This window comes from Vidua chalybeata, chromosome 23, assembly GCF_026979565.1.
Source record: "Vidua chalybeata isolate OUT-0048 chromosome 23, bVidCha1 merged haplotype, whole genome shotgun sequence".
In the NCBI taxonomy this organism is placed as follows: Eukaryota; Metazoa; Chordata; class Aves; order Passeriformes; family Viduidae; genus Vidua; species Vidua chalybeata.
The window spans coordinates 4605170-4631097 of record NC_071552.1 but is presented as its reverse complement, the minus strand read 5'-3'; the positions used below and the strand labels follow the sequence as shown (position 1 = coordinate 4631097).

At 51.4% G+C, this 25928-nt stretch overlaps 2 protein-coding genes across 14 annotated transcripts in view; one reads left to right on the top strand and one right to left on the bottom strand.

Annotated features, from left to right (window-relative positions):
* Positions 1–16286, top strand: part of LOC128799329 (protein CEPU-1) — a 356251-nt gene extending 339965 nt beyond the window's left edge. For 3 of the 4 annotated variants that reach the window (XM_053963658.1, XM_053963660.1, XM_053963657.1), the window contains 5 exons: positions 7202–7336; positions 8175–8295; positions 9869–10020; positions 12910–12942; positions 14478–16286. In XM_053963658.1, the coding sequence (XP_053819633.1) occupies positions 7202–7336; positions 8175–8295; positions 9869–10020; positions 12910–12942; positions 14478–14578 (542 nt within the window). In that variant the 3' untranslated portion in view covers positions 14579–16286. The remainder of the gene's footprint in view (positions 1–7201; positions 7337–8174; positions 8296–9868; positions 10021–12909; positions 12943–14477) is intronic. The other variant, XM_053963659.1, reaches the window with a different exon arrangement.
* A 2733-nt stretch (positions 16287–19019) lies between these two features.
* The window catches only part of OPCML (opioid binding protein/cell adhesion molecule like), a 337367-nt gene continuing 330458 nt past the window's right edge, over positions 19020–25928 (bottom strand). For all 10 annotated transcript variants that reach the window (XM_053963647.1, XM_053963651.1, XM_053963654.1 and 7 more), the window contains one exon: positions 19020–21912. In XM_053963647.1, coding sequence (XP_053819622.1) covers positions 21812–21912 — 101 coding nt within the window. In that variant the 3' untranslated portion in view covers positions 19020–21811. The remainder of the gene's footprint in view (positions 21913–25928) is intronic.

Here is a 25928-nt window from a genome sequence, read left to right as displayed (position 1 = left end):
CTCTAATGAGCCCTGCACCCATCTTTGCTGCAGATCTGACACTATTTAAGGTCTTTGTGAACTGTAGCCATTGCTAATTTGCTCGAACAGGGTAATACATGCCCTCTGGACCTTTTCTTGGGGACAGTGTCCTCCTCCCAGGAGAAGGCAGAGGCTGGGAGAGGCTGAAGACAGTCGCTGCCACTTTGCCGAGCCTTGAGCTGCCTCTGAGCTCTCCCTCTCACTGAAATAAAAGAGCTCATTCTTTATTCGACTCATTTACTCCTGAGTTAGAGCCTCGTTCAAGGGTGGTTGGTCCCTGAGTTGTTTTGTTTTGTTTCTTTAAATATTAATTTCCATAATCCATTTATTTCCCAAGGAACTACTTCTTGCAAACAAAAGGTTTAATGCTCCTCTTTTATTCCTGGTAACAAATAAGTTGTCTGAGACGTGCAAAAATCCCGGCAGCAGCGAGCCGTGCGCTGGCTGATGCCACAATCCACGCTAAGGATGCACAGGGATGGGGGAGACACATCCCTGAGGGATCACAGGTGCCACAGAAGCATCTCCCTGGAGGTGCTCACCCAGAGAGGGAGGGCAGCAAGCCCAGCCAACGCTGGGAAGCCCCCACAACCCGGGATTCCAATCTTTTGCATGGAGGCGTCTCTGACATGCCTTTTTGAGATGGAAGATTTGAGAGCCGAAGGCCAGGAAGCACAATAGAAGATAGACTGCTTGTACCTCATTGTCTGGAGAATAGATGGGCTGCAGGCTCCCAGAGAATAGGAGCTGCCACTCAGGTGGCTTTAATAGAACAGGCGGCAGATAGATTTCAATAAAAGAAATGAGTATAAATATTGTTAGCGGAGAATAGAGGGAAAGTGAAAAAGATCTTGTTTAACGAGTCACAGTGGGAAACTTTCAAGGACTTTTAAGCTAAAAACTCTTCACAATGGTGCTGTAATGGATGGCTCAGGCGATTTGGCTGCTCTGCATAGCATCGGTGGGGCGAGCAGAGTGGGCAGGTGTCCCCAGAACACCGCAGGGAAGGGCACGGCAAGGAGTCAGAGACTGGTTTGGGTTGGAAGGGACTGTGAAGACCATCTCATTCCAATGCCCTGACATGGACAGGGTCACCTTCCACTAGACCAGGTTGCTCAGGGCCCCAGTGCCTTGCTTTCGCTGTCCCTGGAGTTAATGCCAATATATTGACTCTGTGTGACCACAGGCAGAGTGACCAGGAGATGTGGTGGCATCTGGAATGTCTCTGCAGGTCACCTGTCCCTGTGACTAGTGAGATGTGTGGCACGTGCCCACCTAATAGTAAATATCAGAGTTGTTGTATGAGATATGATCCCCTCCAAGGGTGATCTCAGAGGCACACTGAGCAAATGGAGCCACAAGTGTGGGTCCTGTCGTAGCTCTAGCTCTGCATTGAGCAAGAAGTTGAAGAATGTCTTTCCTGCCTTCTTGACGCCTCCGTGTTGGGATGTGCCTGTCAAAATCCCCATGTCCTGACCCTGTGGTCCCAGAGATGGGACCTTCAGAAATAGTCACCTGTGCTCATGTCAGCACAAAATCAGGCCTGGGCAGGTCCTCCCTTGTATCTTGGAACAAAACTCAAGGCACCCTCAGCTCACCTATGCCCCAAAATGTTGGAAGGGAAAGAAAAGCCACAGTACTGCATGGCCACAGGCAAGGAGAGGCTCCCACAGCCCCAGGGAGGAGGGGACACTGATACCAGTGGAGGAGAAGGACTTCATGTTAAGGATTTTATGGCCACCCCTCTCCTTCAAAACCTGTGCTGCCGTGCACAAGGAGCTGTGAGAGTTCCCCAAACCCTATGTAATAAAGGGTCTGAGTAAGGAAAACATGATGTTTTCTCTCTGTTTGGTGACACCAGACACAACTGGTGACGGTCACCACCCCTGGGGCATGAGGATGAGGAGGGACCTCAGACTGCAGCAGTGGAGTGAGCTCCTGCCAAGCTCCCACATCCCTGAGTGCTGTGCAGTGCCAGACAGCGAGTGCACCATCCCCTGGGGCTTCGCACAACATCAGGCCACGGAAACATGCTAATTAACATGGAAAAGCATGTCAGAGGAGAGATTTCCTTCCTTGTCATCAGGAAACTTCAAAAACAGTGGCTTGGCCCTGTGTAAGCACGACACAGACTCTGATATGCTGTGTGCCCGTTTCTGGGGAGACGGTCCCGCTTCTGAAGGCTTGTGAACATGAAGAACAGGAGGTGTGTACCCCGTACCTCACGTAGGTGTGCTTCCTAAAAGGGCTGCTCAGCTAAGGGGGGGTCACAGATAGAAATGGGCTTGAGCCTGAGGTTCAGAGATGCAATATTCACAAGAGGAAGAAAGGAGTTTGTCTGGGTCAATAGGGAAATCTTAAAAAAAAATCATTTTTTGAATGATTGCGCTGGATGGTTTCCAGCAGGTTAATTATCCCTAATCTTTGTCCACTGGAGCGTGGCAGCTTCGAGCTGGCACAGGGGGGCTGAAAAGAGGGGGTGCATGGAGGAGAAGCTGCCCTAGCTGGGGTCATTCACCTGATCAAACAAAAATGGGGAAGGGAATTTCAGAAATGCCTGAACTTTGTTCCTTACACGTTAATTGAGCCATCAGGAGAGGGTAATAGTGGTTAATAAGAGGTGAAGCAGGTGCATCCCCCAGTTTGGCTGAGGCATGTACTGGAGGCAGCCTTAGCTCTCGTTTACCCACCCACCTGGGGCTGTGTCCTGCCTCCTTTGAGAGGGATTTGGGGGCATTTGGGATGGTTCTCTTCCCTGCCCACTTCCCCATCTGCTCTGATTCTACTCAATCTCCAATCCTGCACTTTTCCTCTCGCTGCTGCATGAAGGAGAGGTGAAGCAGGTCTCAGGTGCCAACAATTCTCTTATTACCTTTGTGTGTTTTATTTATTTACCATAAACTGTTATAGGATGGCTATCAGCGCCGCATCGGGGTGACGTTTGAAATATATGGCTCTCGGGTTTAGTGCGTCACTCGGAGCCAGGAGTCTGCACAATGTTAATTTTTATTGCCAGAAGTAGCCATAAATTGATAGTTGAGAATTGCTGTAGGGACTGTAATTAACTAGTTACTATTTCACCTCCAAAAGGAGCAATGTTTCACGCTCTTACTTTTACTTATCTGGAATCAGCTGCTGTCAACATCCGCTGAAGCCAGTATAAAGATTTATAGACCTTGGAGGTAAATATTGACTAATGGGCAGCTTGGCTTAATGTTCACCTTGAAGGACAATAAATTGTGCTATTGATTGAAGTGAGATGTCAATATCTGCATTGTTGTAAACATTTTAATAAAATTATCTCCATAAAATATTCTCTTTCTTTGGCTCATCCTGGCCACTGGGATCAGTGCCTGGAAAATGCAGCAGCACAGTGTAGAGGGCAGGGCAGTGCTTTGGGATCATTGGTGAGACTCTGAGCACCCAGAGACCAGACCTGTTGTGGGATCACTGTTAAGCTTGTGCCTTAGGGCTTTAGAGGTGAAAATCTTGCAGCCCTGGGTGGCTGGGCTGGCTCAGCTTGATCTGAGGTGCAGGGAGTTGGTATGGACACAGGTAAGAGCTCCAAGGAAGCTTTTTCAATGGCATCACAGGCAGCCTTCAGCCAGGGAAAGCTGTGAGCAGTGTCCTAGAGACCTGAACACGGCTGCAACAGTGAGCCAGGGGACAGTGGCATGTAATTAATTTGGGAACATGTGTTCACTTTCTGGTGAGTTATTATCTAGTCAGAGGCTCAATGAAAGCAAATGGGGAGGAGGAGTCAGAAGGGAGATGAGTCAGGATGGGAAAACAAGGAGAAGTGAGGGAAGGAGAAAGGCATGGAGGGAGGAATATGGATGCAGGAGGCATCTGCCCACACCTCATTGCATCCATGCTGTGTGGGACCCCAAGCACAGCTTGGCCATCTGTTGGGCTTGCCTTGGTGCTCCGTGCCACAGGACCTCTCCTCTGTGGCTCCTCCACTGCCGTGATGGTCAAACTTCCCCTTCCCTGAGGCTTTTAACAGAGATCTGCAGAGCAAGTCCCAAATAGTGAGGGGTGGTCTGTGTGCAGCCTCCTGCTCACTGAGCACAAGGACTCAGGCTCTGCTTTTCCATCTCCCCGGCTCACACTGGGTTAGTTCATCATCCTTGGCTGATGAGCAAGGATTACACTTATGTGTCGTCCACGGCCATTCCATTTCTAGCCTGTATTATATTATTAGTATTAATAATAATAATGATGGGTGCTGGCTGTGCTGGTTTTCTAGCTCCCGAGGAGATGAGAGAGCTCTCCATTAATTCCTGCAATATTTCAGCTCCTAATTGTGCCCAAGCAGAGACAGCCTTGAAAGTTCTCACCATCAGTTCAGGCAGAGAAGGACTGATACCTCTGGCAGAGCTCCTGGAACTGCAGGGCTCTGCTCAAGCCTTGCCCTGAGCATTCTCAAGTTCCAGGTGCTTCCAGGGTGTGGTCCCACAGAGTGAAGCAGCTTTATGGATCTGGTTTTCCTGCAAAGCCACTTGTATAGGAGGTGGCAGAGGAGTGTTGTCTTAGTCACCTGGTGTCACCTGCTTTACGAGCTGGCAGGGGCTCTTTATGTCACCTAAATATTTGAGATGCTGTAGCTGGCACTAAGGAGGCATCCCTGGGCCAGAGCCTCTTGCAGGGATGGTATCCCTAATGCTATTGTCATCTGAGCATGACTCACATCAGGTTGTGCACAGGACAGAAATAGGAGTTGTATCCAGTTCAGAGCATCCTGTCGCAGTCCAGGGCAGGCTCTGTTTGGCTGCAGCCAAATTCCCAGGATGCCAGACCCTGAGTTCCTGAACTTCAGGCTCTGCCTCTCCATCAGCTGATTACCGTGCACATATCTCAGACTTCAGTGCAACGCAGGCACAGAGGAAACCTTCATCCCCCAATTTCCTGAGCTTTTGCAGGTGGAAATCTGACCCTCACAGTTATTTTAATGAAGTCTTTTACTGGGGAACAAAATGCACTCAAGCTGCTTTGCCCCCTGATCAAACCAGGCACACAATTATGGCTTGACTATGGCAAAAGCTAATTCTTGCCATGTATGAGCTGACTCTGGAACTTGGGAAAGGGCCTTTGGTGAGTTGGGAAGCCGTGTTATCTGAGCCTTTGCACAGCCCAGAGTCAGATTTGTGCACAGAACTTCTGAAGGCCACCAGCTGTGTCCTTACTTTATCAGCAGGCAGCGCTGTGCGACAGAGAAGCCGATTCTAGGTCAGCCACGAAAAGGAATTTTTTTTCCCCCTCTCTCGTTTTTTTTTTGCAGTGCTGCAGGGCCGCTGGATGTAAAGCTGTAATTTTTTTGTCTCTAAAGGATATTGATTTTGGGGTAACGCCTTCATATCTCACCCTTCAGTTGCACTAAGTACTGATGAGCTCAGCGGTTTGCACCACGAGCCACTCGGGTGGGAATTTCAGCACAGGGCTGAGGACACTGGTGGATGTCAGCAATTCATCAACAGGAAAAGTCACTTCACTCCTTTGCAAAGCTCATGGGGCTGCCTTCCCAGTTAGGTCAGCCTGGGAAGGTAGGATACACATGTGCATGCATGGGGTCCTTGGTTCAGGGAGCAGTGGACACGCAAAGTCCTGGGGATGCTGTGTGGAGGTGGCAGCTGCGAGTTCTGGTGCAGGGAGAGAGAGCCAAGGTGGGATTTCATCACGGCTGAGCATATTTGCACTAGTTTGAGTTGACAATAGTGGCACCTGGGATTGCAGCAGCAGGATCCTGGCAGATGCCTGGGGTGCTCACTGTGTCGAGCTGTTCCAGGGCATTACAGGAACACCATCAGTGCTGGCTCGGGTCTTTCCATGGTGGGTGGTGGAGTCTGACCACACTATTCCTGCAGTGTGGGAAGAGATGCCATAAAAGCATCAGCCCGTGGGATGCAGCGGTGTGTGCCCCGCTGGGAGCCTCCCATGTGTGGATTTGGCATGCATTTGTTAGGAGCAGGATGAACACGGTTGACCAGTCAAGCGCAGCGAGCTGTGGCCCATCAGGTCACGCCGGCACAGACAGCAGTATCCGGGTGGGAAGTGAGGGCTGGCCGAGCTCACGGCATCCCCCTGGGGACCAGGGACCTGTGCTTGGCCTCTCTGCCATTGGCACTCACTCCCAGAAACAGCTGTCCAGAGCTAATTTATTTCCTAATGCTGCAGCAATGTTAATTTATAAATTACACTGGTAATTCGAGCTATTATTAATTTCAGATGGTGTAGGGCAAGCCTAATTAAAATATGACACCAATTGCCACACATATGTACCAAGGACTACCGTTTAAAATTTATAGGAATATTAAGTGTGACACAGGGCTTGGAGATGCTCCGTGCAGTAATTACAGCATCCTGGCTGCAGGAGATCCAGTGGGGAGATGTAAACAACAGGAAAGGGAGAAGTTGTCCCTGTTCTGGGGCTGTAAAAAGTAATTTTTGCTGCTTGTTTGGGGGAAGAACCTGGGGAGTCTTGTGCCCCAACCTGCTCCCGGCCAGACAAGCACTGTATGTTTTTCCAGGAGTGTGTCAAAATAAAGAGAGCTCCTGCAAGGAATGGGGCTGAAAGATGCCAGAGTGAAGGAAATGACACTGATTGCATCTTTCTGGCTTTGAGTGAAACAAGAAGTTGGAAGTTGCACAACAGCCTGGATGGGGAAGAGGGGGACAAGTGCAGCGCCCCCCCCCAGAGATGAGCCTGGGTGGCACAGGGATGAGGTGATTCAGCTAAAGGGAGGTGTTGGCACCACCACTAATGGGAATAGACTTGCTGTGAATTAACTGAAGCTGAAAAATTAGAGAAGGGTGTTTATGTGAGCTGAGTTAGCCTGGAGGTATCTCCCAGCAGGGGGGATGTGCAGAGATGAGCTCAGGTCATTTTGCAGGGTGCAGGTTTGCCCACTTTGCCCACCCTGAGCACCCCAAGGACATTATCTCCAGCAAGTGATGCTCTCAGTGAGGCCAGAGCTGCTGGAGCAGTCCAGTGTTTGCGGAAACCTTTCTGGCAATGATTTTCTTGGAATGGAGGGGCACAGGCACTAGGGCATTCTGGGCTGGGAGCGGCAGGCTGGGTGTCCTAGTGCACAGTGACATGCTCACAGATGGTGACCAGCCAGTGGGCACAGCTTTGTTGTGCCTCCCCATCACTCAGGAGCCTCTGTCTCTGCCTCTGCAGCCGTGGGCTTCATCAGCGAGGATGAGTACCTGGAGATCACGGGAATCACGCGGGAGCAGTCGGGAGAGTACGAGTGCAGCGCCTCCAACGATGTCTCAGCGCCCGTCGTGCAGCGAGTCAAAGTCACCGTCAACTGTGAGTCCCAGGGGGCCGTCAGGGGACAGGGGTGGGGCTGGAGAGGGTCACCATGCTGCCCCACAGGGGAGTGGCACTTGGAAGTGAGGCACACAAAGGCCGCAGAGCGAGACAGACGGCAGCAGTTTTTCTGAGCAGGTGGTGTTTTGCCCTATTTTCCTCTTCTTTTCGAGCTCCATTTTTTTCCACCACCTCCTCCTCAGCTGTCTCCATCAACCTGGGTTTTCTGCCCATGGAGAAATGCTGTGCTGATAACCTCTGAGGAGAGGAGAGAAGTGAGCAGTAAATAGAACTTTTGGTTTTTCTGTTAGAAAAAATGAAAGAGAGGAAGAAGGCAGCATATTTCATGTTCAGACATACATGAAGGCCCTCCTAAGCCCCTCTCTGGTCACTCCATTAGCTGGACATGTAACAGTCATGAGTTGGAGTTCTGTTGTGTTTGGAAGAGAACCCCCATGAACCTGAAAACCTCTGGACAGCAGGACCAGAGTGGCAGGAGCTGAGCATGGGCTCAGAGATGATTTTGGCTCCTACCCACGTGCAGGGAGAGAAAGGAGATCTTGAGGAGCAAGGGGAAGGGATAATGCCGTAGTTGTTGTTTGTTTGCTTTATTACACATACTAGTAAAGAACTGTTATTCCTATTCCCATATCTGCCAGCGAGCCCCTTGATTTCACGATTTTAACAGTTCAGAGGGAGGGAGGGAGGGGGTTTACATTCTCCATTCCAAGGGAGGCTTTTTCTGCCTTCCCTGGCAGACACCTGCCTTGTAAACCAAGACAGATAGGAGTCCCAAAGGCTGCTGGGTGTTCACCCCAGGTTTCCCCTCTTCACGCAGACCCGCCGTACATCTCGGATGCGAAGAGCACCGGGGTGCCGGTGGGGCAGAAGGGCATCCTGCTGTGCGAGGCCTCCGCTGTCCCCTCCGCCAACTTCCAGTGGTACAAAGATGACAAGCGGTAAGAGCCTGGGGGGCACAACAGGGGGGAAGACACTGACCCCACTGCACCCAGTGCAGCAGTTTTGGGTCATAACCCTTGGCACAAGTCTGGTTTGAATACTCAGGCAGGTTGTGCTTGTCTGGGGCAAATCCAGGCATTCCATCAGGCAGCCAGCATCCACATCTGGAACTGCCACCACCCAGGATCTATTAAAGGCTCTTTATTTAACTCATCAAATTTGTGGAAGGGGATTTTCCCAGGAACCTCTTTCAGTCCCCACTGGGGGAGGATTGTTGCTGCCCGTGCCTCTGTTTGAAGGTGTTGTGGTAAATCCCTGCTTGGGTGAAGCATAATGTCCAAAATGGATATTGGCAGCACAAATCCAGGCACTTAAGAGTGGATGAAATCTCTGTCATCTCTTTAAATGCTTTGGCCAGAAGGCAGCTCTTGGAAAAGCAAAAGAAATGTGGTGTCAGTCAAGAGACCGGGTTTGCTATGCCCCAGAGACAGCCTGCCCTGCTTTGGGGTGAAAATGGACCTTTTAGATCAACCAGCAACTTCTGTGTCCTGCCAAAGCAACAGCACAAGGACACAGCTGGGGAATGAGGAGTGGAGCAGCACAGCTGAGGGTAGGTTCCACTCTGGAGAAATTGCCTCTCTCTGACCCCAGGCAAAGGGGTTTTAACCAATTTTTGTGTTGATTATCCCCGGAAAGCCCAGAGGGGCCATGGTGTGGCCAAACAGAGGACAAGCCACAGTAGTCACTGATAAGGAGGAGTATTTTGACCAAAAAAGATGCTCCAGAAGCTGGAGGGAAGTCTGGGTCTGCTGCCTCACCCGGTTTGAGAAGAAAGGAGCAGCAGAGTGTACAAAGCTGTGGATGTTTGTGTGGCAGATGAAAGGCTCCGCTCAGAACTAGGTCAGATCACGAGGGCCTGCAGAGCAGCGGCAGGAGCGGGCTCAGCCCGCCTGATCAGCACCCAGCGTGGATCATAATGGGAATCCGGCACTTCCCATGAGGAATTAGCAAGTAAGAGCTGCAGGAGCTAAGCAGGACAGGCACACCAGTTCAGGGAAGCCCAAGCACTTGGTTAATGCTTCAGCATTTGTGCTGGCTGAGAAACCTCCCTGCTGTGATGGGTGCTTATTGCAGCACTCATCGGGGACATGCAGGGATGAGAGAAGAGGAAGGTCACAGAAGGCATTCTGCAGAGCAGAGAGGACTGAGGACATGAGAGGGAAACCAGGCTCTTGTGTAGGGTGGGAATGAGCCTTTCCCACATTCCCTCCCCAGGCATGGGAGCATCCCTCTCTCTGCACAGCATTTGGCAGGGTCCCAGCAACATCCCATGACTCTGCAGCAGTGAGGATGCCTCTGTTCAGCATGGGGGTGGTATGGGCTGGCAGCTGGAGACCCAACAGAGCAGCATCCATCTTCCTTATCTCTCCCAATACCTTCCCCTCTCCCTCTTCTCCCAAGCTCCATGTCCCCACTCACAGGCACAACCAGAGGATAACTGGGTATGGAAAATAGCAGACACTTCCCTTCCTGACGTCAAACCAGTGACCTCCCATTCCTCTTTTCTCCCAGACTGGCTGAAGGACAGAAAGGGCTGAAAGTGGAGAACAAAGCCTTCTTCTCCAGACTGACTTTCTTCAACGTCTCTGAGCAGGACTATGGCAACTACACCTGCGTAGCCTCCAACCAGCTAGGGAACACCAATGCCAGCATGATCCTCTATGGTGAGTAGGGCTGAGGGAATCAGCCAGGAAGGGGGAATGGCTTCACAGTGACACCACCGATGGCAGAGACATGGGAAGGGTCTCCCGTGTCTTTTGGGGGAGATGTGTATTTGCTGCCGATCCTTTCTGCCCTTGACATGTGGGCTGGAGGTTGTGGTGAGTCCTTGGGATGGGGAGAACCTCCAAAGATGCCTCCTGATTCAGGTCCAATGTCTCCCACCATTCAGAGGTGTTTGTCACTGTGTTTGGGATCTGCCATGAATACCAAGTTAGGAGCTGGCTGCAGGTTTCCATCTTCTTGCTGTGATGAGTACCTAGAAGAACCTTTGTGTGAAGGCATCCCCCCTGTGTCAATGGCAGGGAGGAGAGATGCTCAGTGTCACTGCTGCCCCACTGCCATGTGAGAACAAACAGGCTCCCTGCTCCATCACCTTCCAGGTCATGTTTTCTGCTCCTGCCAAGCAGATATATCCTTATTGGAGGTGCCAAGGGAGATGGGAAGGTGTGGAGGGCAGGAAGGAGGAGAAGGTTTGTACCCTTGTCCCAGGACTGTTTCCCAGGCATGCTGGAGCTGGGATGAGAGCAATGCTGACACTGCTCATGGATGGGAAGGGCTGTGATTGATTGACGTATTTGTCAGACCTCTTCAGGTGGCAGCAAAACCAGAGTGGGGGCTATGCTCTCGAGGAGTCAGAAATTGATGACAGATTTCATCCCTGGGCACTGCCTGGAGGTATTTTCCTGCTGGGGTATGGGGTCTGTGGTTCTTGTAGCTGAACCATGCAGGACAAGTGGGGACTGGGGACCTCCAACCTCTCCCTGACATTGTCCTCCTCCTTGCCACCCAGTTGTTGTGCCTGGTCATCTCCTTGTCTCTTGGTATTGAACGGTCAGAGGGAGCAGAGCAGAGTGACAGATGAGCCTTCCTTGTCCCCACGTCCCTCAGGGCAGTCTGTGCCCCAGCCATACAAAGCATCTTGGGATAGGGAGCAGTTCCACAGTATGTTCTGGGTTCTGGAGTGTGCTGGGGCAGTGGGAGGCATGTGGAGACCCTGGGAAGTGCTGTCCATGTCTTGGGGAGGGGCTGGATGGATTCCAAGGGAGCAGTTTGTTTAAGGATGGTAGGGGATGTCAGGCTTTGCCATGGGCCACAGCTGTGGGGTCAGGGTGGCATCACAGGACAGGCTCTTCCTCCCCTGCCACTGGTACTGGCAGCTGTGCCAGGCTCCCCTGAGCTGTTACAGAGGAGTTCCATCCCATCTTGGATGCTCAGACCCATTCACTCCCCCAGTAAAGTCCAAACTGTATGTGATGAAGGTTCACTTGTGCTAAGCCATCATTACCATTGCTTAGGAACTATCTCAGTTCTCTTCCCTGCCAGCCTTCCTGGTAATCCAATAACCCCATGTTTTAGGGATACCAGCACCTCTGGCACTGCAAAGCCACCCAGGCCTGGCTTCACCTGTGCTGCAGGCGTAGGGTGGCCGTGCTAAGTGCCCAACATAGCCTGAGCCACATTCTTAGTTGTGATGTTGTAGCCTTCCAATGTGTTTATGAGGTTAAACTCTTGATTAGTGGGGACCTTCAGTTTGGCATCTGCAGATCCAGGCTGGATGAACAGCCTAAAAGTAAAGATGACATCTCCCTGCTGAAGAGCTCTTGGTTCCTCAGGTTCTAACCTGTCTGTGGGACTTATGCTGTGATGGCAGTGTCAGGTGGGAGGCAGGGAAGCATCCTGCAAAAGTCTAAGCTTATTTTATGATCTCCCCTTAGCTTTGTGGTCTGACTGTGAATACCATCAGGGAGCGAAATCAAAGTCCTTTGACCACCCATAATTTCCATAAAGGCTGCATTGATTGAATGATCCCTTCAGTCTTTAATAATTGAGTCCCCTTTTGGGGGGGTGACAGTTCCCTGAGGAGACTGTGACATGCAAGGGCCCCCCATCTCCTGCTGCAGGGCTCCCCAGCACCCCCAGGAACAACCTCTCCCTAATTACCAGGAATGTGATGGCCCCAAGCATCATAGGGCCGAGCTCACCCATGCCTAAGCAACCGGTGTCTTCAATCTGGGGATTAATATGTCTTTATTTATTGACATATTTCTTTAATGCAAGATAAGAGGGAAGTGGATGCAGTGGCTGCACTACCTGTGCATGAGAAACGTCTCTTCTCTGAGGTTTTGGGGGACAATTTTGTGAGTGGCCCCTTTTCCCTGAAGCTGAGAGTTTTGGAGGTTTTCCCCCACAAATGGAGGTTTAATCTGTGCAGGTACTGTGACATGAGCCTTTTTGGGATTGTGCGAGAGGCTAATGTAGCGTTCATCTTTTAATCCTTTTTTTAATCTAATTTTTCATGGAGGTCAACTAGTGCTTTATTTAACATGTAGCACTCGTTATTCCAGACCGGCCGCCTCATTCAGCGGCTCATTTGGTGCTGTCTGGGATGTGATAGAGTGCTCAGGGAAACCACATCATTCTGTGGAGCTGGAGAAAAAACCAACCCTTTGCTTCTCACCCATCACACAGTCCATGTTGCTCCCAGAGGCGGCTGTCAAACCATAAATCTTTTTGGGATGTTGCAGGATTAGCAAGATGGATGGGGGAGAGCTGAACCCTCTGCATCCCCATATCCCAGCCCCTGTGCTTTGCCTTTTGCACAGGGTGAGACTACAGGCTTTGCCAGGTCTGAGGTCCCATATTCATCTCATCTCAGAGATGAGGAGACCATGGCCCCACAGCAGTAGGGTGTGATTTGGGCAACAGATCCCATTTCTACCCCATCCACTGGTTTTCCCACCCCAGGTCGAGGGCAGGCTGAGGGAGGTGTCTCGAGCCTGCACTTTCCATTGCCCTTTTGCCTTAACTTTCCCTTGTTCTTTAATTTTTAGAAGAGACAACTACCGCTCTGACACCCTGGAAAGGTCAGTAATTTGGGGGTCCCCCACAATGCCAGTGCTTCCCCTGCTGTTCCCCTTGGGTCCCTCTGGCTCCCACCACAACTCATCTCAGTGGGAGCCACAACACCCACCCCCTGGATCTCCTGCCCCACATCCCCATTGCTTTCACTGGTGTAGGGATGAATTAGGGCTTTCTTAGCCACCCTCCCATCCTGCCCCCTCCTTGCCAGCCTCCTGTGCCTGTCTGGTGGTGGTCTGTGACCTCTGCATGCCTGTCCCCATCCCATGGTGTCCCTCTCCCTCCCCATTGCCGGGGCACAGCAGGGATGTCTTTGGGCTGCTTTCCCAGTGCTACTGTGTAATTGGGCCTTGTGGCAGGTCCTCCCTCCTCTGGGATGCTTCTAGTGCCTTTTTTATGGGATGAGATAGGGGTGGACAGGCATTTGCTCCCCCTCTTAGTGTTATTTCTGGTGAGGACAGCCAGCTCTCTGCTGTGCAATCTTACTGTCCGGCCAACTGGCTTAGTGTCATCTTGATTTTGGGGTGGCTTGATTTGTGATGAATCAAGTGGTCAGTCCTTGGGATGACTTGTAGATGTCTGTAGAGGTAGCGTGTGAGACCTGGATTTGTGAGGTGTGAGGTGTCTGAATGCACTGGAGAGTGTTACTGGTGGGAAACCAGATGGTTACTGATGCTCAGTGCCCTGGTCAGGTTTTGAAGTGAGGGGACACATCCTGGGATTTCAAAAGTGAATCAGACCTTGTGGTCAGCCCTGTTTCCACAGGACATGAGCATGGATGCCTTCCTGAGGTATTTTTCCACCCTAATCTTCTTCTGGGCCAACTATTTGGTGAAAAAAAAGGGTGTTTTGGTGAAAGCCATTGGCTGAGACACCCGCCACATCTTTTCCCACAGTGAGCTTTGAACTCCTCACTTCTTGTGGTCCCAATAGATGGGTGGGCTTGGCTTTTCTTGACTACTCTCCTCATCCCATCTCCTTGAGGTGGTCTGGGCCCATACTGAGCCCCACAGAGACTCTAAAGAGGTGCAAAACACCAAGTCCTCAATGTAGAACTGCTGGTGGTGTCTCTGCAAGGTGGGCAGGTGGTTACTGTCCCTCCCAAGGGATGCTAGTGGGCAACAGGGTGGTCACCCTGGGGTGGGCAGAATGTGCTGGGCAAAAACTGTCATCTCCTCTACAAGTGTGGCTGGAAAACTGGGATGAATTTGAGGATGAAGGGGGCTGAGGGAGGTCAGATGGTGGTGATGCACAGGAAGCGGGCTTGGGATGGGAACTTCAGGCTGAAATATTGACCGCAGAGGATCTTGTCACAAAAATCAGCATTTGTGGGGTGAGGGATGGCTGTTCCCATGGTCTTGAGACAGCACGGATGGAGGGAGACACCCAGAGAACTCTCAGAGCAATCCCACCATGTGCAACACCACCAGGGCCCCAAATAGCATGATTGTTCTTTTTGGTTTAAATCTTTATTTCATGGTTTCTGCTATTTGTTGACTTTGTGACCAACCACGGCGGGCGTTCCTGTCCCTTCCCGCAGGCCCTGGCGCAGTGCACGACGGGAACAACGGCGCGTGGCGGCGAAGCGGCTGCGCGTGGCTGCTGCTCCTCCCGCTTGCCCACCTCGCCCGCCAGTTTTGACCCGAGAGCTGGCCCGCGGAGTAGCGGCGGCGACGACCACGGCCAGTGAGTGCAAGCAGAAAGGAGAGGAAGAAAAGAAGAAGTGTTCACCGTTTCCGAAAATAATCATAAGAATTGAGAGAGTATCCGGCCAGGCCACCTGGGGGAGGGGGAGAGAGGAAAAACACGCAAAAAAAAAACCCACAACGGGAATTTGGAATGGAGAGAAAAGGGAAAAAATTAATAATCCAAGGCTTCCTGCTGAAGATGCAATGCGACTGAGTCTTTTTTCTTTTCACCCTATTATTGTTTTTGTCCCCTGCCACTTTTTCCCCCTGTTTTCGTCGTTCTCTGTCACGGGCCAGCGCAGAGGATGGATGGGGCCATCGGAGTGTGGCACTTGTCCCCTGCCCTGTCCTCTTCACTGCCGCTGCCCGCCTGCTCCCTCCCGTGGGACCCTCCATCCAGACACACTGGTTTTCTCCTTTGCCAAGATTTCCCCGTCTTCTCATAGACTGTGCCACCATTTGTGTTTCAGAATATATATACATATATATATAGATATATCTCCATGTATACATATATATATGTATAGATATATAGATCTTCAACAGTTACCACACCACCACGAAAGGAAAGGGAGGAAGGAGACCGGCGTCGAGCCACGCTTACATCATACCATCCGCGGACATCGTGAATGATAAGGGATTCTGAGTCATGGTTAATTTTATTAATTGTATTTTCTGATACGAGCCTAGAACTCTTAGTTCCTAAAAAACAGAAATGCAAAAAAAAAGAGGGGGAAAAAAAGGAAAAAAAAAAAAGGAGGAAAAGAAAAAACAATCCAAGAGAGGGGGAGCAAGCGGAGAGAAGTTTGTTTGTCGAGGAGGCGAGCAGCCAAGGAGGTTTGTGAGTCCAGCGAGGAGGAGGAGGAGGAGGAGTCCTGTGCTGAAACACCCCCAAAACCGGCCCAAAAACGGTCGTCTGGACAGTTCCTGCCGAGGGCACAGACGACACTCGCCGCGCGTTGAGGTGGAGGGAGATACTGAATCTTTTTATGGGATATATATATACAGTATATATAAATATACATATATATATATATATAATTTTCTTTTTTGTTAGAGTTCTAGCCACAGTTCCCAGCAGGGTCCTTCCGCTGCCATTACTGCATGCTGTATATGGAGTTAGGTGTGTATCGGTTCTCAACGAGACAAGCGTCTCGGTCCACACATCCCTGAACCCCCTCGCCTTTCCACCCTCGGGTTTCCGGGGACAAAGGGTCACAGGGGACCGGGGCCCCTCTCTGTCGCTTTTTGCTGCGTGGCCCTGGCCTTTTTGCGGTGGAATAAAGCGAGCTGAGGGACAGAGGGAAATCTATATAGCTCAGTTTTATATTTTTATATATATATATATATATATATATGTATATGTGTGTGTGTGTGTGTGCGTGTGTATGTGTGTGTGTATATATATATATATATATAAAAAAAAAAAACATGAAAGAAATAAGAAAAAGAAGACGAAGTAACCGGCCCCTGCTGAGGTGCAGGACCTGTTGCCTCGCCGTCCATTTCAGCGGGGGTTTCTCCTGCAATTGGTTTTCCTCCTTCAATTTCCTTTCCTTCCCTGCGGCCGGCGGCGGGGGGCACGCGGGGGGCCCGGGCGCGGGCAGGCAGGCGGCGAGGGGGCTCTCTCTGCCTATCCATTAAAACGATTGTTCCATGTGGCCGCTCCGTCTGGTTGTGGTGCTCATTGCCGCGGGGGCCAGGGCCACTCCGCGTTCTCCCCTTGCGCCACCAGGAACGGGGAGGGATGTGGGGAGGGATGCTGGAGGGGGGGTGGCAGGTGGGAGCACCAAGTCACCACAGTAGGCAAGGAGAGCATTGGAAAGACGACCCCTGGACCTTACCGATGAGCTCAGCAGGAATGCTGTCACAGGTAAGGCTTTGGTGAGTAGATAGAGTTTGAGGCACAGCTGTGCCTGATTTCCCTGCTCAGGACTCCACTCGGTGCCCCTAAGCTCACAGAGTGGCTCTCTAGCCCAGCTGCATGGCATTGCAGGGGATGTTTGTGGAGCAGCTGAAGTGAATCCTGCGTGGGAAGGAGAGAGAGAGTGATGTGAGGTGGGTGCAGAGAACAGGGTCCCCCATGCAGTGGTGCATGCAGGCAAAGCACAGCAGGATTGTTTGGGTGTAGGTGCATTTTGCTGTCCATGGAGCCTTATCTCGGTCAGTGTCTTGGTTTTTGGTGATGCTGGAAGGTTGCTTAGTGAGTTTGGTCCTCAGCCTCAACTGTAGCCTCCAGGGTGCCGCTTTCTTCAGGTCACCTGACACATTTGCAGGATCAGAAGTTGGTTGCTGTTGATGGCGTCACCGTTTTGTGTGAGCGTTTTTTATTTCTTGACCCTATGGTGTAACCCAAGAGATGAGCATGAAAAAGAAGGATGGGAAGGTGTTGTTTTGAGGTGGGACATGCAGTGTCCAGGTGATACCGACATGGGGTAAGGGAAGAACCATACTCAGGCTTTGTGGCACATCCAAGTAAGGGACAGGGTACTGAGAGTGTGGGGACAGGACAGCTGGGCACAGGTAGCAGGGTCAGGATGGCAGAGACGATGGTGTTGGGTCTTTATGCAGCTCCTGCAACTCCCAGGTTGGACCAGCCAGCCACAGTAGAGCAAATCTGGTAGGAGGGGAAATGCCCAGATGCTTGGGGGTAATGGGGAGGGATCCAGGGCTCTCTCCCTCACCTCCTCTCTGTAATTGTAACTTTTTTGGTGTTCTAGGTGAGAGATCAAGGAGTGTCCAGTGCCAAGTTAGCAGACAAAGAGGAAGTTAAAGAGAGAGAGGCGGCTCGATGGATGCATTTATGTAATAATTTATTGACATAGGTAAGGGTGTCTCTTGGTGTTGGGGAGGGATGGAGGTCATGGTCTGAAATATGTCCTCCCTCCCTCTGGATGTAGCAGCTGAGGTTCTTGTCCTTAGGAACAGGTTGGGCGTTGCTGATGGCCATGGAGAAACATCCCTCTCAAGGCAGGAAAGGGAGATGGAGGATATCACAGATAAGGCAGAGAGGGGCTGTATCACCTCCCTGTGCTCTGTGATGGGGACAGTGCAGACGAGGCATCAGGATGTGCCATGAGCAGGAGCATTTGGGCATCTGTAGGTATTCACTCTAGTGGAGGCACATCCAGCACTGGGTATCAGGCAGAACTGGCATGGGAAGATGGGAAACATTAGGGAAGCTCAGACTGTGGCAGGATCCCCAGGGGCCACATGCAAGGGGTAAGTGTTGCTTTGTGGCACCTGTAGTTACATCAAATCAGCCCTGGCTCCCTGATGGATTGGGAGTTTTTGGAAGAGGCTCAAAGCAGAGTGTCCCATGGAGGTCACCAATGCTTGATTCACTGCAGGTGACATTGAGGAAAGTGGGCAAGGTGACACATCCCTCCCAGATCCCTTCCCTCAGGAGGTTGATGAGTTTTGGGAAGCACTTACCTGTCTGCTGGGGTCACTCGAGGGGGACAGCAGAGATGTTCCTGATGTGCAAGGTCACAGCAGCTCATAGCAGAGCTGGGATGGAGCTGTTTACTTGTTGTGGGGTTCAGAGAAAAACTCTTGGGACTGGGCTTTTCAATCCCACACTGGGGAAGACAAAGGGAGGTCTCAAAGTGAGCAAAATTCTGATGGTATGTCACAGTCCCACTGCCCCCAGTCTCCTGGCAGCAGTTCTCACACTAGAAGAGCTTGTTGAATGTTTTCTCCTGGTTGATGGTGTGGAAAGGTGAGGCATCCCCTGGGAGTGATGGGCACAGTCTGCTGAGATTATAGCCATGTAAGGGAGACATTGAGGGTCACGGATCTTCTGCTCCTGGCCCTCAAGGTTTTTATCTTTTGATGAAGACATTTGGTCTGTGTCACACACTGCCAGATGATGACAGAAGCAAACCTTGTGAGGGCATTGTCTGCACAGGCATCCCTTCATGGGGGCAGGTTTAGTTGTCAGAGTGAGCATTGTTGCAAGATGATGGAGGAGATACTAGGAACGTCTCAGTCGTGGAAAAGAGGCCCCCGATCACGCTGCTTCCACGGAACGTAGGTGAGTGATGAGAACTAAGACAGTCCTTACCCTGCAGGGCCTCCGTCAACAGGTGCGTGCTCATCGCTCATCGGCAGACAGAGGTGGGCAGGAGGCGACACTCACTGGTGGATTCCCAGGGGAGATGCATGGATGGGGTGAAGGGTGGCCCACACAGTAGCAGGCCCCCAGCTGTGGGGCTTCAAGCATCACTGTCACAGGGGATGATCAAAAGAGTGTCCAGCCAAGTGCTGGGTGGGACCCCAGGAGTGGCAGAGGTCCCAGGCACTCAGGAGCCCTCCCAGCTCAGCTCAGCAGGTGCCCAGCACCGCATCCCTTCCCTGGGGTGCGCGGGACCCGTGAAGCAAAGCCCCGAAGGTACAAAGTTCGTCAAACTTTATTGATACACTGCACAATCACAACCATCTCTTATTCTTGCCGAATTAGAAAAGGTTACAACTACAATGTAACATGCACAAATCTCAGGTAGTATAGCCACCCTTGGAATACAATGATCGACAGAAACTCAAGGCCGGCCATCACGGCCATCAGCAGGAGAGACCCAAGAGCCACACTGCCCCCGCCCTGGGCACCCGGCCACCCCCCGGGCATCCGAACATGGAGAGCAGTGGTCACAAATGGGTCTGCCACCCGGCAGAGCTGCGGCGGGGCCGGCCTCAGACAGCCAACACGTTCCTCACAATGGCACGTTACATGGCACGAGAAAGTCGAATGCCGTCCCGGCAGGGTACAGGGGAGCCCACCCGACCCAGGGACAAGGATGGGATGGGGGCAGCCCTGGCACCAGGCCTGCCAGCCTCAGTGTGCGTCGTGGCATCTCGTCGCCGCCACTCTCTGATTTGCCGTGGCCTCTTGCCCTGTGACTCTGCAGCATTTCTGCTGTGGGGACAGAGAAATTTGGGGCTGATCAAGGAAAGGGCACGGGGTGGCAGTGAGGGGGGTGGTTGTGGGGCAGTGCGGAGCAGTAAAGGCATCAGGGCAAGGTGTCTCCCGCACCCACGGTATTTTGGAGCGGGCATGTGGGGAAAGATGTGCGTGTTGCCGTGCTGGCTGAAGACAGTGCCATCCCCACGTGATAAACATGCCCGGGGCCATGGGATAGGACCCAGATCGCTGACAGTGCCACCTTTCTTGGATGCCAGTGGAGAAGCAGAGCAGCACCACAGGGACCGCAGGACGCGGACTCACCCAGGCAGTACTGGATCCCCGTCCACCAGGTAAGCCAGTGCCTCAGGCCAGCACTGGGGCAGCCCCTGCCTGGGGCCAGGCGTTTTTTGTCAATCAGCCACGGTACATGTTGAACATCCAGGATGGGTGGGCAGGAGCATCCACTGAGATTTTGTAGCAGGTCCTGGGCAGCCCATTGAGAACAGGGATGAGGATGGGCACGGCTGCATAGAGGACACGGTGGTGGCCCATCATGGCCTCTGGCTCAGGGTGGTTTTTCCATCTTGTGTGCTGAGGGCTGGCACCCCAGCTTCCTTGCAGCCACAGAAAGCAGGCTTGGGCAGCAGCAGAGTTTGCAGGGGGAAGACAGCGTGTGCGTGGCCTTTGTTCTTAAGTCATCTCACTTATGGAGGGAGAAGGAAGGGACAAGGCACGGGGAGGTGCTGGGTCAGGACAGGGGACACTCTGTGTGCTTGCTCAGTGCCTTGCTGTAGTCGAGTCTCCCTGTTGCAGCAATAGGCTCCGGTGCCACTCTTGACTTTTCAGGAGCAGGATGGGAGTGTCCATCCCCAGACTGTGGCACCAAAGCTTTCCTGGGTGGCCATGGAGTGACAAGAAGGCTTAGGGCTGCCACAATGTACCAGGCAAGGAGGTCCATGGTGCACGAGGCTATCAGGAGCACAATTCCATATGCAGGGAGATGGCATGGCTACCACCACCATGGGTGGCAGCTCCCAGGGTGGCTAGAATAAGCAGAGAGGGCAGAGTCTGGGTGCGTCTAGTTTGGTGTCACAGGCAAGTTGCAGCAGGGAGCATTGGAGCCATCCTTGTCCCTGCTGTGCCAGCACAGCAAATTGACAGAGCCCAGGCCTCCTCCACAGGGTCAGACACATCAGACTTTCCTCAGGCAGGGACACGTGATGAGCATGAGACAAGGCAGAGTGAAGACATTGCAGCTCAGGGCCCCATGAGGGGCAGAGATACAGACGGTCATGAACGTCAGAGCTGTAGCAAAAGGGCCTTGTCAGCTGGTGCTTCGATCTGTTGTTCAGAGGCTCTGCCCCACGCTGCTGATGCTGTGCTTTTGTTGTGCAGGTTGGAAAGTGCTTGGAAAACAAGCCCACAGAAACCTTCCCAAAAAGTGCTGGCAGAGCATCAAGGTGAGAGCCATGGGGTAGACTCTGCCATCAGGGGGGCAGCAGCAGAGTGGGCAGGGATCTGGAGCAATGAGTGAGGGCCTGGCTGTCCGATGCAGCAAGAAGGCTCTAGTCTCTAGGAGGGCTGGTGGCAGTCCCCAGGGCTCACAATCCTGGGAAAGCAGCCTTGTGTCCTCAGGAAGGTGAGTGAGGGGGTTTTAGTGGGAAGCACAGGGGTACGATGCCAGCTGGAATAGAGTAGTGGGAAGTGCATGACCCTTGAAGGACAACTGGTTGTGTTGGGTGACCCTCTCCCAAAGGGCCAGAAAGCATCCTGTCAGGAGCAGAGGCAGGTGATGGGGGGCTGGCGACATCGGGGTGCTTAGGGAGGAGCTTTGGCGACGAGAACTGACATTCAGGACCGAGAGGGCTGAAGGCAGAGCCAGGAGGCTTCAACCTTGGGGTCTTTTTGGGCATAGGCGGCTTAGTGAGATGACGAGACGGACATCCCGGTGAAGGCTCTGGGCAGCACCCGCCCCGACGGCTCCATGCCCCCGGTGTTGGAGATGAGGCAGCCACAGGGGGCACCGTCCGTGCCAGGCCACATCCCCGGGGCGATGGTGGCGGGTGACAGTCTGGTGGCACGTGGTGGGGTCTGTACAGCGTAACCGGCGGCGAGAACGATCCCGGCACGTGGGAGACGGGGCCATCCTCGGACGCTCGGCACCGCCGCCCGTCCTCCGGTGCATCGCCCGTCCGGTGGAGAGGAGTCCCCGGGCGGCGCGGCGGCCGAGCCCGCGGTGGGGGAGAGGTGCGGCGAGGCCTCCCGGGACCCTCCGCTCCCTTATCAAAAGTCGAGAAGGAGGCGAGCAAGGAGGGTGGCCCAGAGGCAGAGGCCAGCAGCCACCCTGGATGCCGCGTTGCCACCATCGTGCACCGCTCCGGGCCCTGTATGGAGGAGAGAGGAGAAAAACGAAGGAGAGCATTAGGGCCAGCTCTGAGGTGATGAGATAGAGCAAAGGGAACCCACCTCCGCGTTGTCCCCGCAGTTCCCCTTCACATTCCACCCCTAAGCTGACCAGGGAGTTGTGATCCCCCTTGGAGGGGCGATGGATTTGTCCATCATTTGGACATTGTCAGTGTTGAGGAGGAGGTGAGGAGGTTTGCAAAGAGCTTGAAGAGCACTTAAGGGAGGCACAGTCCTTGTATGAGGAGGAGGATGAGGATGCCCTGGGCAGGTACCAGCCCCACCGTGCTTGAAGTTGCCCTCCTTGGGGATGCAATCATATGAGAGCCATCGGGACCAGAGGCCTTGGTGCTCTGGAGTGGCACAACTCGTGACTGGAAACAAAGGATCGTTGGCTCAGGAAATGGCATTGTCCAGATGTGGATTCTCAGGTATGCAGGAGCATTTTGGGGTGCTGGGGGGTTCTTGGCAGGCAGGTCAGGCAGAGAGGAGTCTGGCCATCTGATTACACTGCTGGAGTGAAGATTTGTTGGGGTTTTTTTGTTAGGGCTGTTATTTGGGCTGCAGGGCACACAGGGGGGCAGTCAGGATGGGATGAGACAGCTGGGCAGAGTGAAGGAAGCAGAGACAACCACCACACACTCTGCCACAGGGCCATGGGTCTGTCCGCATTCCCCACGGCCATGGTGAGGCATTTGGGGAAGTCACAGGTCTGAGTCCCAGTGCTGGCATTCTGAAAGGGAAGATATAGAAAAAGAAATGCTCAGCTGTCTTAGCATCAAAACTCAGGGCATGGATGAAGTGTGAAGTTAATGGGATTCTTATGCATGTGCGAATATGCTCTCAGGCCTGCAGTCTCCTGGAATGGGTTCATCATAGAATCCCAAGATGATTTGGGTTGAAGGGATCTTAAAAACCATCTTGTCCTACCCCTTGCCATGGGCAAGGAACCCTTCCATTATCTCAGGTTGCTTCAAGCCCTGTCCAACCTCACCTTGGACACTTCCAGGGATGGGGCACCCCCAGCTTGGCAACCTGTGCCAGGGCCTCACCACTCTCAAAGGGAAGATTTTTTTTCCCCACTATCTAAACTAATCCTCTTTCAGTTTAAATCCATTCCCCCTTGTCCATGCCCTTATCGAAAGGGCTTCCCCAGGTCTCCTGTAGCCCCTTCCAACCCAAATCATTCTGTGATTCTATGAAATCATATCCAGGTACAGTAATTTCCTCAGGATAGTGTTATTCCTTGTCTTTTTATCTACTGATTTTTTTGTGAGCATTTATCTTAATTCAGGAAGAGGCAAAGGAGAGTCTGAGATGTTAAATCCAAGCACTGCCAGAAGGTGAAGGAAATGATGGGAAGATTGAGTGATGAGCGAGAAGCTGTGTCATGGCCATGCTCAAACAAAATTGATTATAAGAGCACATGATCATCCAAGAGGGGTAGAACTGCTATGCCATAATCAGACATTTCCTTGCTGGATAGACCTTGTGAAATGAAAAGTGGAAACCCACATTTATTAGGGGCAGGTAGAGCCTTTGCAGGTAGAATAGAAAGGGCTTCTTAGCTTGGCTTCCCTCAGACCTGTTACTGCTCCCTCTTCTTTGGTTTTGACCCCTCAAACCAATGGCAGCAGCTCAGCACATCATCCAAAATCATAAATATAGTGAAAATTTCTGCAGATTTAATACTAAGTGCTGATTAGCCTTAAACTTTTATGTATTTACACCTGCCCAAACACTGCTAAATCGGTGCCTTTCTCTAGCATCTCTATAGATGTGGATTTTAATGTGTGACTAATTCTTATCACTATTTTCTAGTTCACAGTTCTGCACTGGTTATTGGCTTTGATTTAATGACACTTTCAGAAATTTCATAATCTATCCTAAAGTAATTGCATTGTGGTTGAGTTGGAGAGCTCCCAAATAGATAAGTCACCTAATTCAGAGAGGAAATAAAAAAAATGCTGGGTCATTACTAGAAAAAAAATAAAACAAATATTTTCTCTTAAATTTATTCTTTATTCTTTTCTGTGGAACATATTCTAGTATCAGACAGCTTGGCCTTGTAAAGATTGTAAAGATACTGTACCGAAGAGACAAGAATAAAGATACAGGGACAAAATAAAGTAGTAATTAGATATGATCACAAAATCAGGGCAGATGGCTCATTTCATCACAGGCTGCCTGTGACTCCTGTGTGTTCTCTGAACTGTCACTCTCTATGGGAAAAGGACAGCTCCCACCAGGACAGGGAGAGAACTCAACTGAGGCTCATCCCAGCAAATATTTTGGCTCTGCTTTGCTCAAACCCCAGTGCCTGGGCATTGTGCACCTGGACTCTGGCTGCCCCTACTCAGCTTATTTATTATTGCAGTTATTTATTATTGCTTGCTTTTAGTTCTCTTCCTCTTGATTTATTTTGTGTCCACTTTTCTGGCTATTTTCTTCCTTTCCTGGCAATTTCCTTCCTTCTCCTTGAGGCAACCTTAGATTTTTTGAGACCTTGATTTGAGTACAGATGGCAAGGTTGGGATTTTTTTTTCTCTCTTAAGATCATCAATAAAAAGGTCAGAAGGAATCAGCAGGTCTATGGTGAATGGTTTTTCTTAGCCTGTACTGGAGGCACTCTCAACTCCAGTGTGAGCCATGGGAACAGCACAAATGCTTAGAGAGCTTTGCAGTCTGTTCACATGCACAAAAAAAAAAAAAAATTAAAACCCTTTTCATTTCTTTTCCTGCCTTCCTTCTGTCCAGGACAGCAGTCTCATGCCTTCCACTTCACTCCTCCCAGTTTGTTGCAACATTCACCCTTCTCCAGGTGAGATGAAGACACATGGAGATGAAGGATTTAGAATGCGTCTCTTGCTGCTTTTCTTTTCCAGTACTCAGGAGAAATGGGAAGGGAACATGCCCATGCTCAGGGTGCTGCTGGAGCCTCTCTTTCCTAGAGGGCTCGGGAAAAGACAACAGTTCCTCTCTGCTTCTCATGGTCTGCAACAGCAGCTAATGGGGAAAGTCAGTCCAATTCTTGATGTCTGAGGACAGCAATAACTGAAAGAAGTCTGGGGGACCTACTGGGGGGAGTCCAGTAACTCATGTCTGAGAGCAGAGGCACCTAGAGTAAGTCTTGGCAACCTCCCCAGGATGAGATTTTTCCTGATATTTTCCCTCAGGTAGCTGCATGGTCCTTCAAGGCCTGTCCCTGCTCATTGAAGGGGGGTTGGACTAAATGACCTTTAAAAGGTCCCTTCCAACTCAAATTATGATTCTAACAGGGATGTTCACCCCTGTGACTCAACAGCCACCCAGCACAGAGCAAGGAACAGAAAGTGGTGGCTTCTTGCACACAAAAATGAGACACAAGTTGAGCAAGATCTAAAGCTTGCCACAAACACAGACCCTGGAACACTATGGTAATGTGAGCAGTGACTGTAGGTAAGCATTTTATAGCATAGTATAATATATGGATTATTTACAGCATCTAATGGCAAAGTCAGCAATTGGCATTTCTTGAAACAGTTGAGAAAACACAGAGTAAGTACTAAACAAAGGAAGACAACTGCACATGTGAAATTTAGGGGCCAAGTGGAAATAAAAGTATGAAAGAGAAAAAAAATACATGTGTAGTAGGTAGAGAAGATAGTAGGTGAAGGCAAAGAAATCCCACAGGGTAACAGGGACTGTGCTGGGAAAAACCCTACAAAACTAAACAACTCAGTGAAGAGGAGGGAGTTGTCCCTCATCCCTTCACAGGAAGATGGAGAAGAAGAGAAAACTGATGAATACTGAGGAAAAAGAAGTTATCCCACTTCAGCTCTGGCTTAATTCACCAAGACATGAAGGAAGCTCTTCCCCCTCACCTCCCAAGCTGCCCAAACCACAGTGCCATGGCACAACCCCTGCCCCCCATGAAAGTGCTCCCATTTGAGACTCACAGCTAATTTAAGCTAAGTTTATTAAAGACTAATTATTTACCTGTGTGTTGATGATTAAA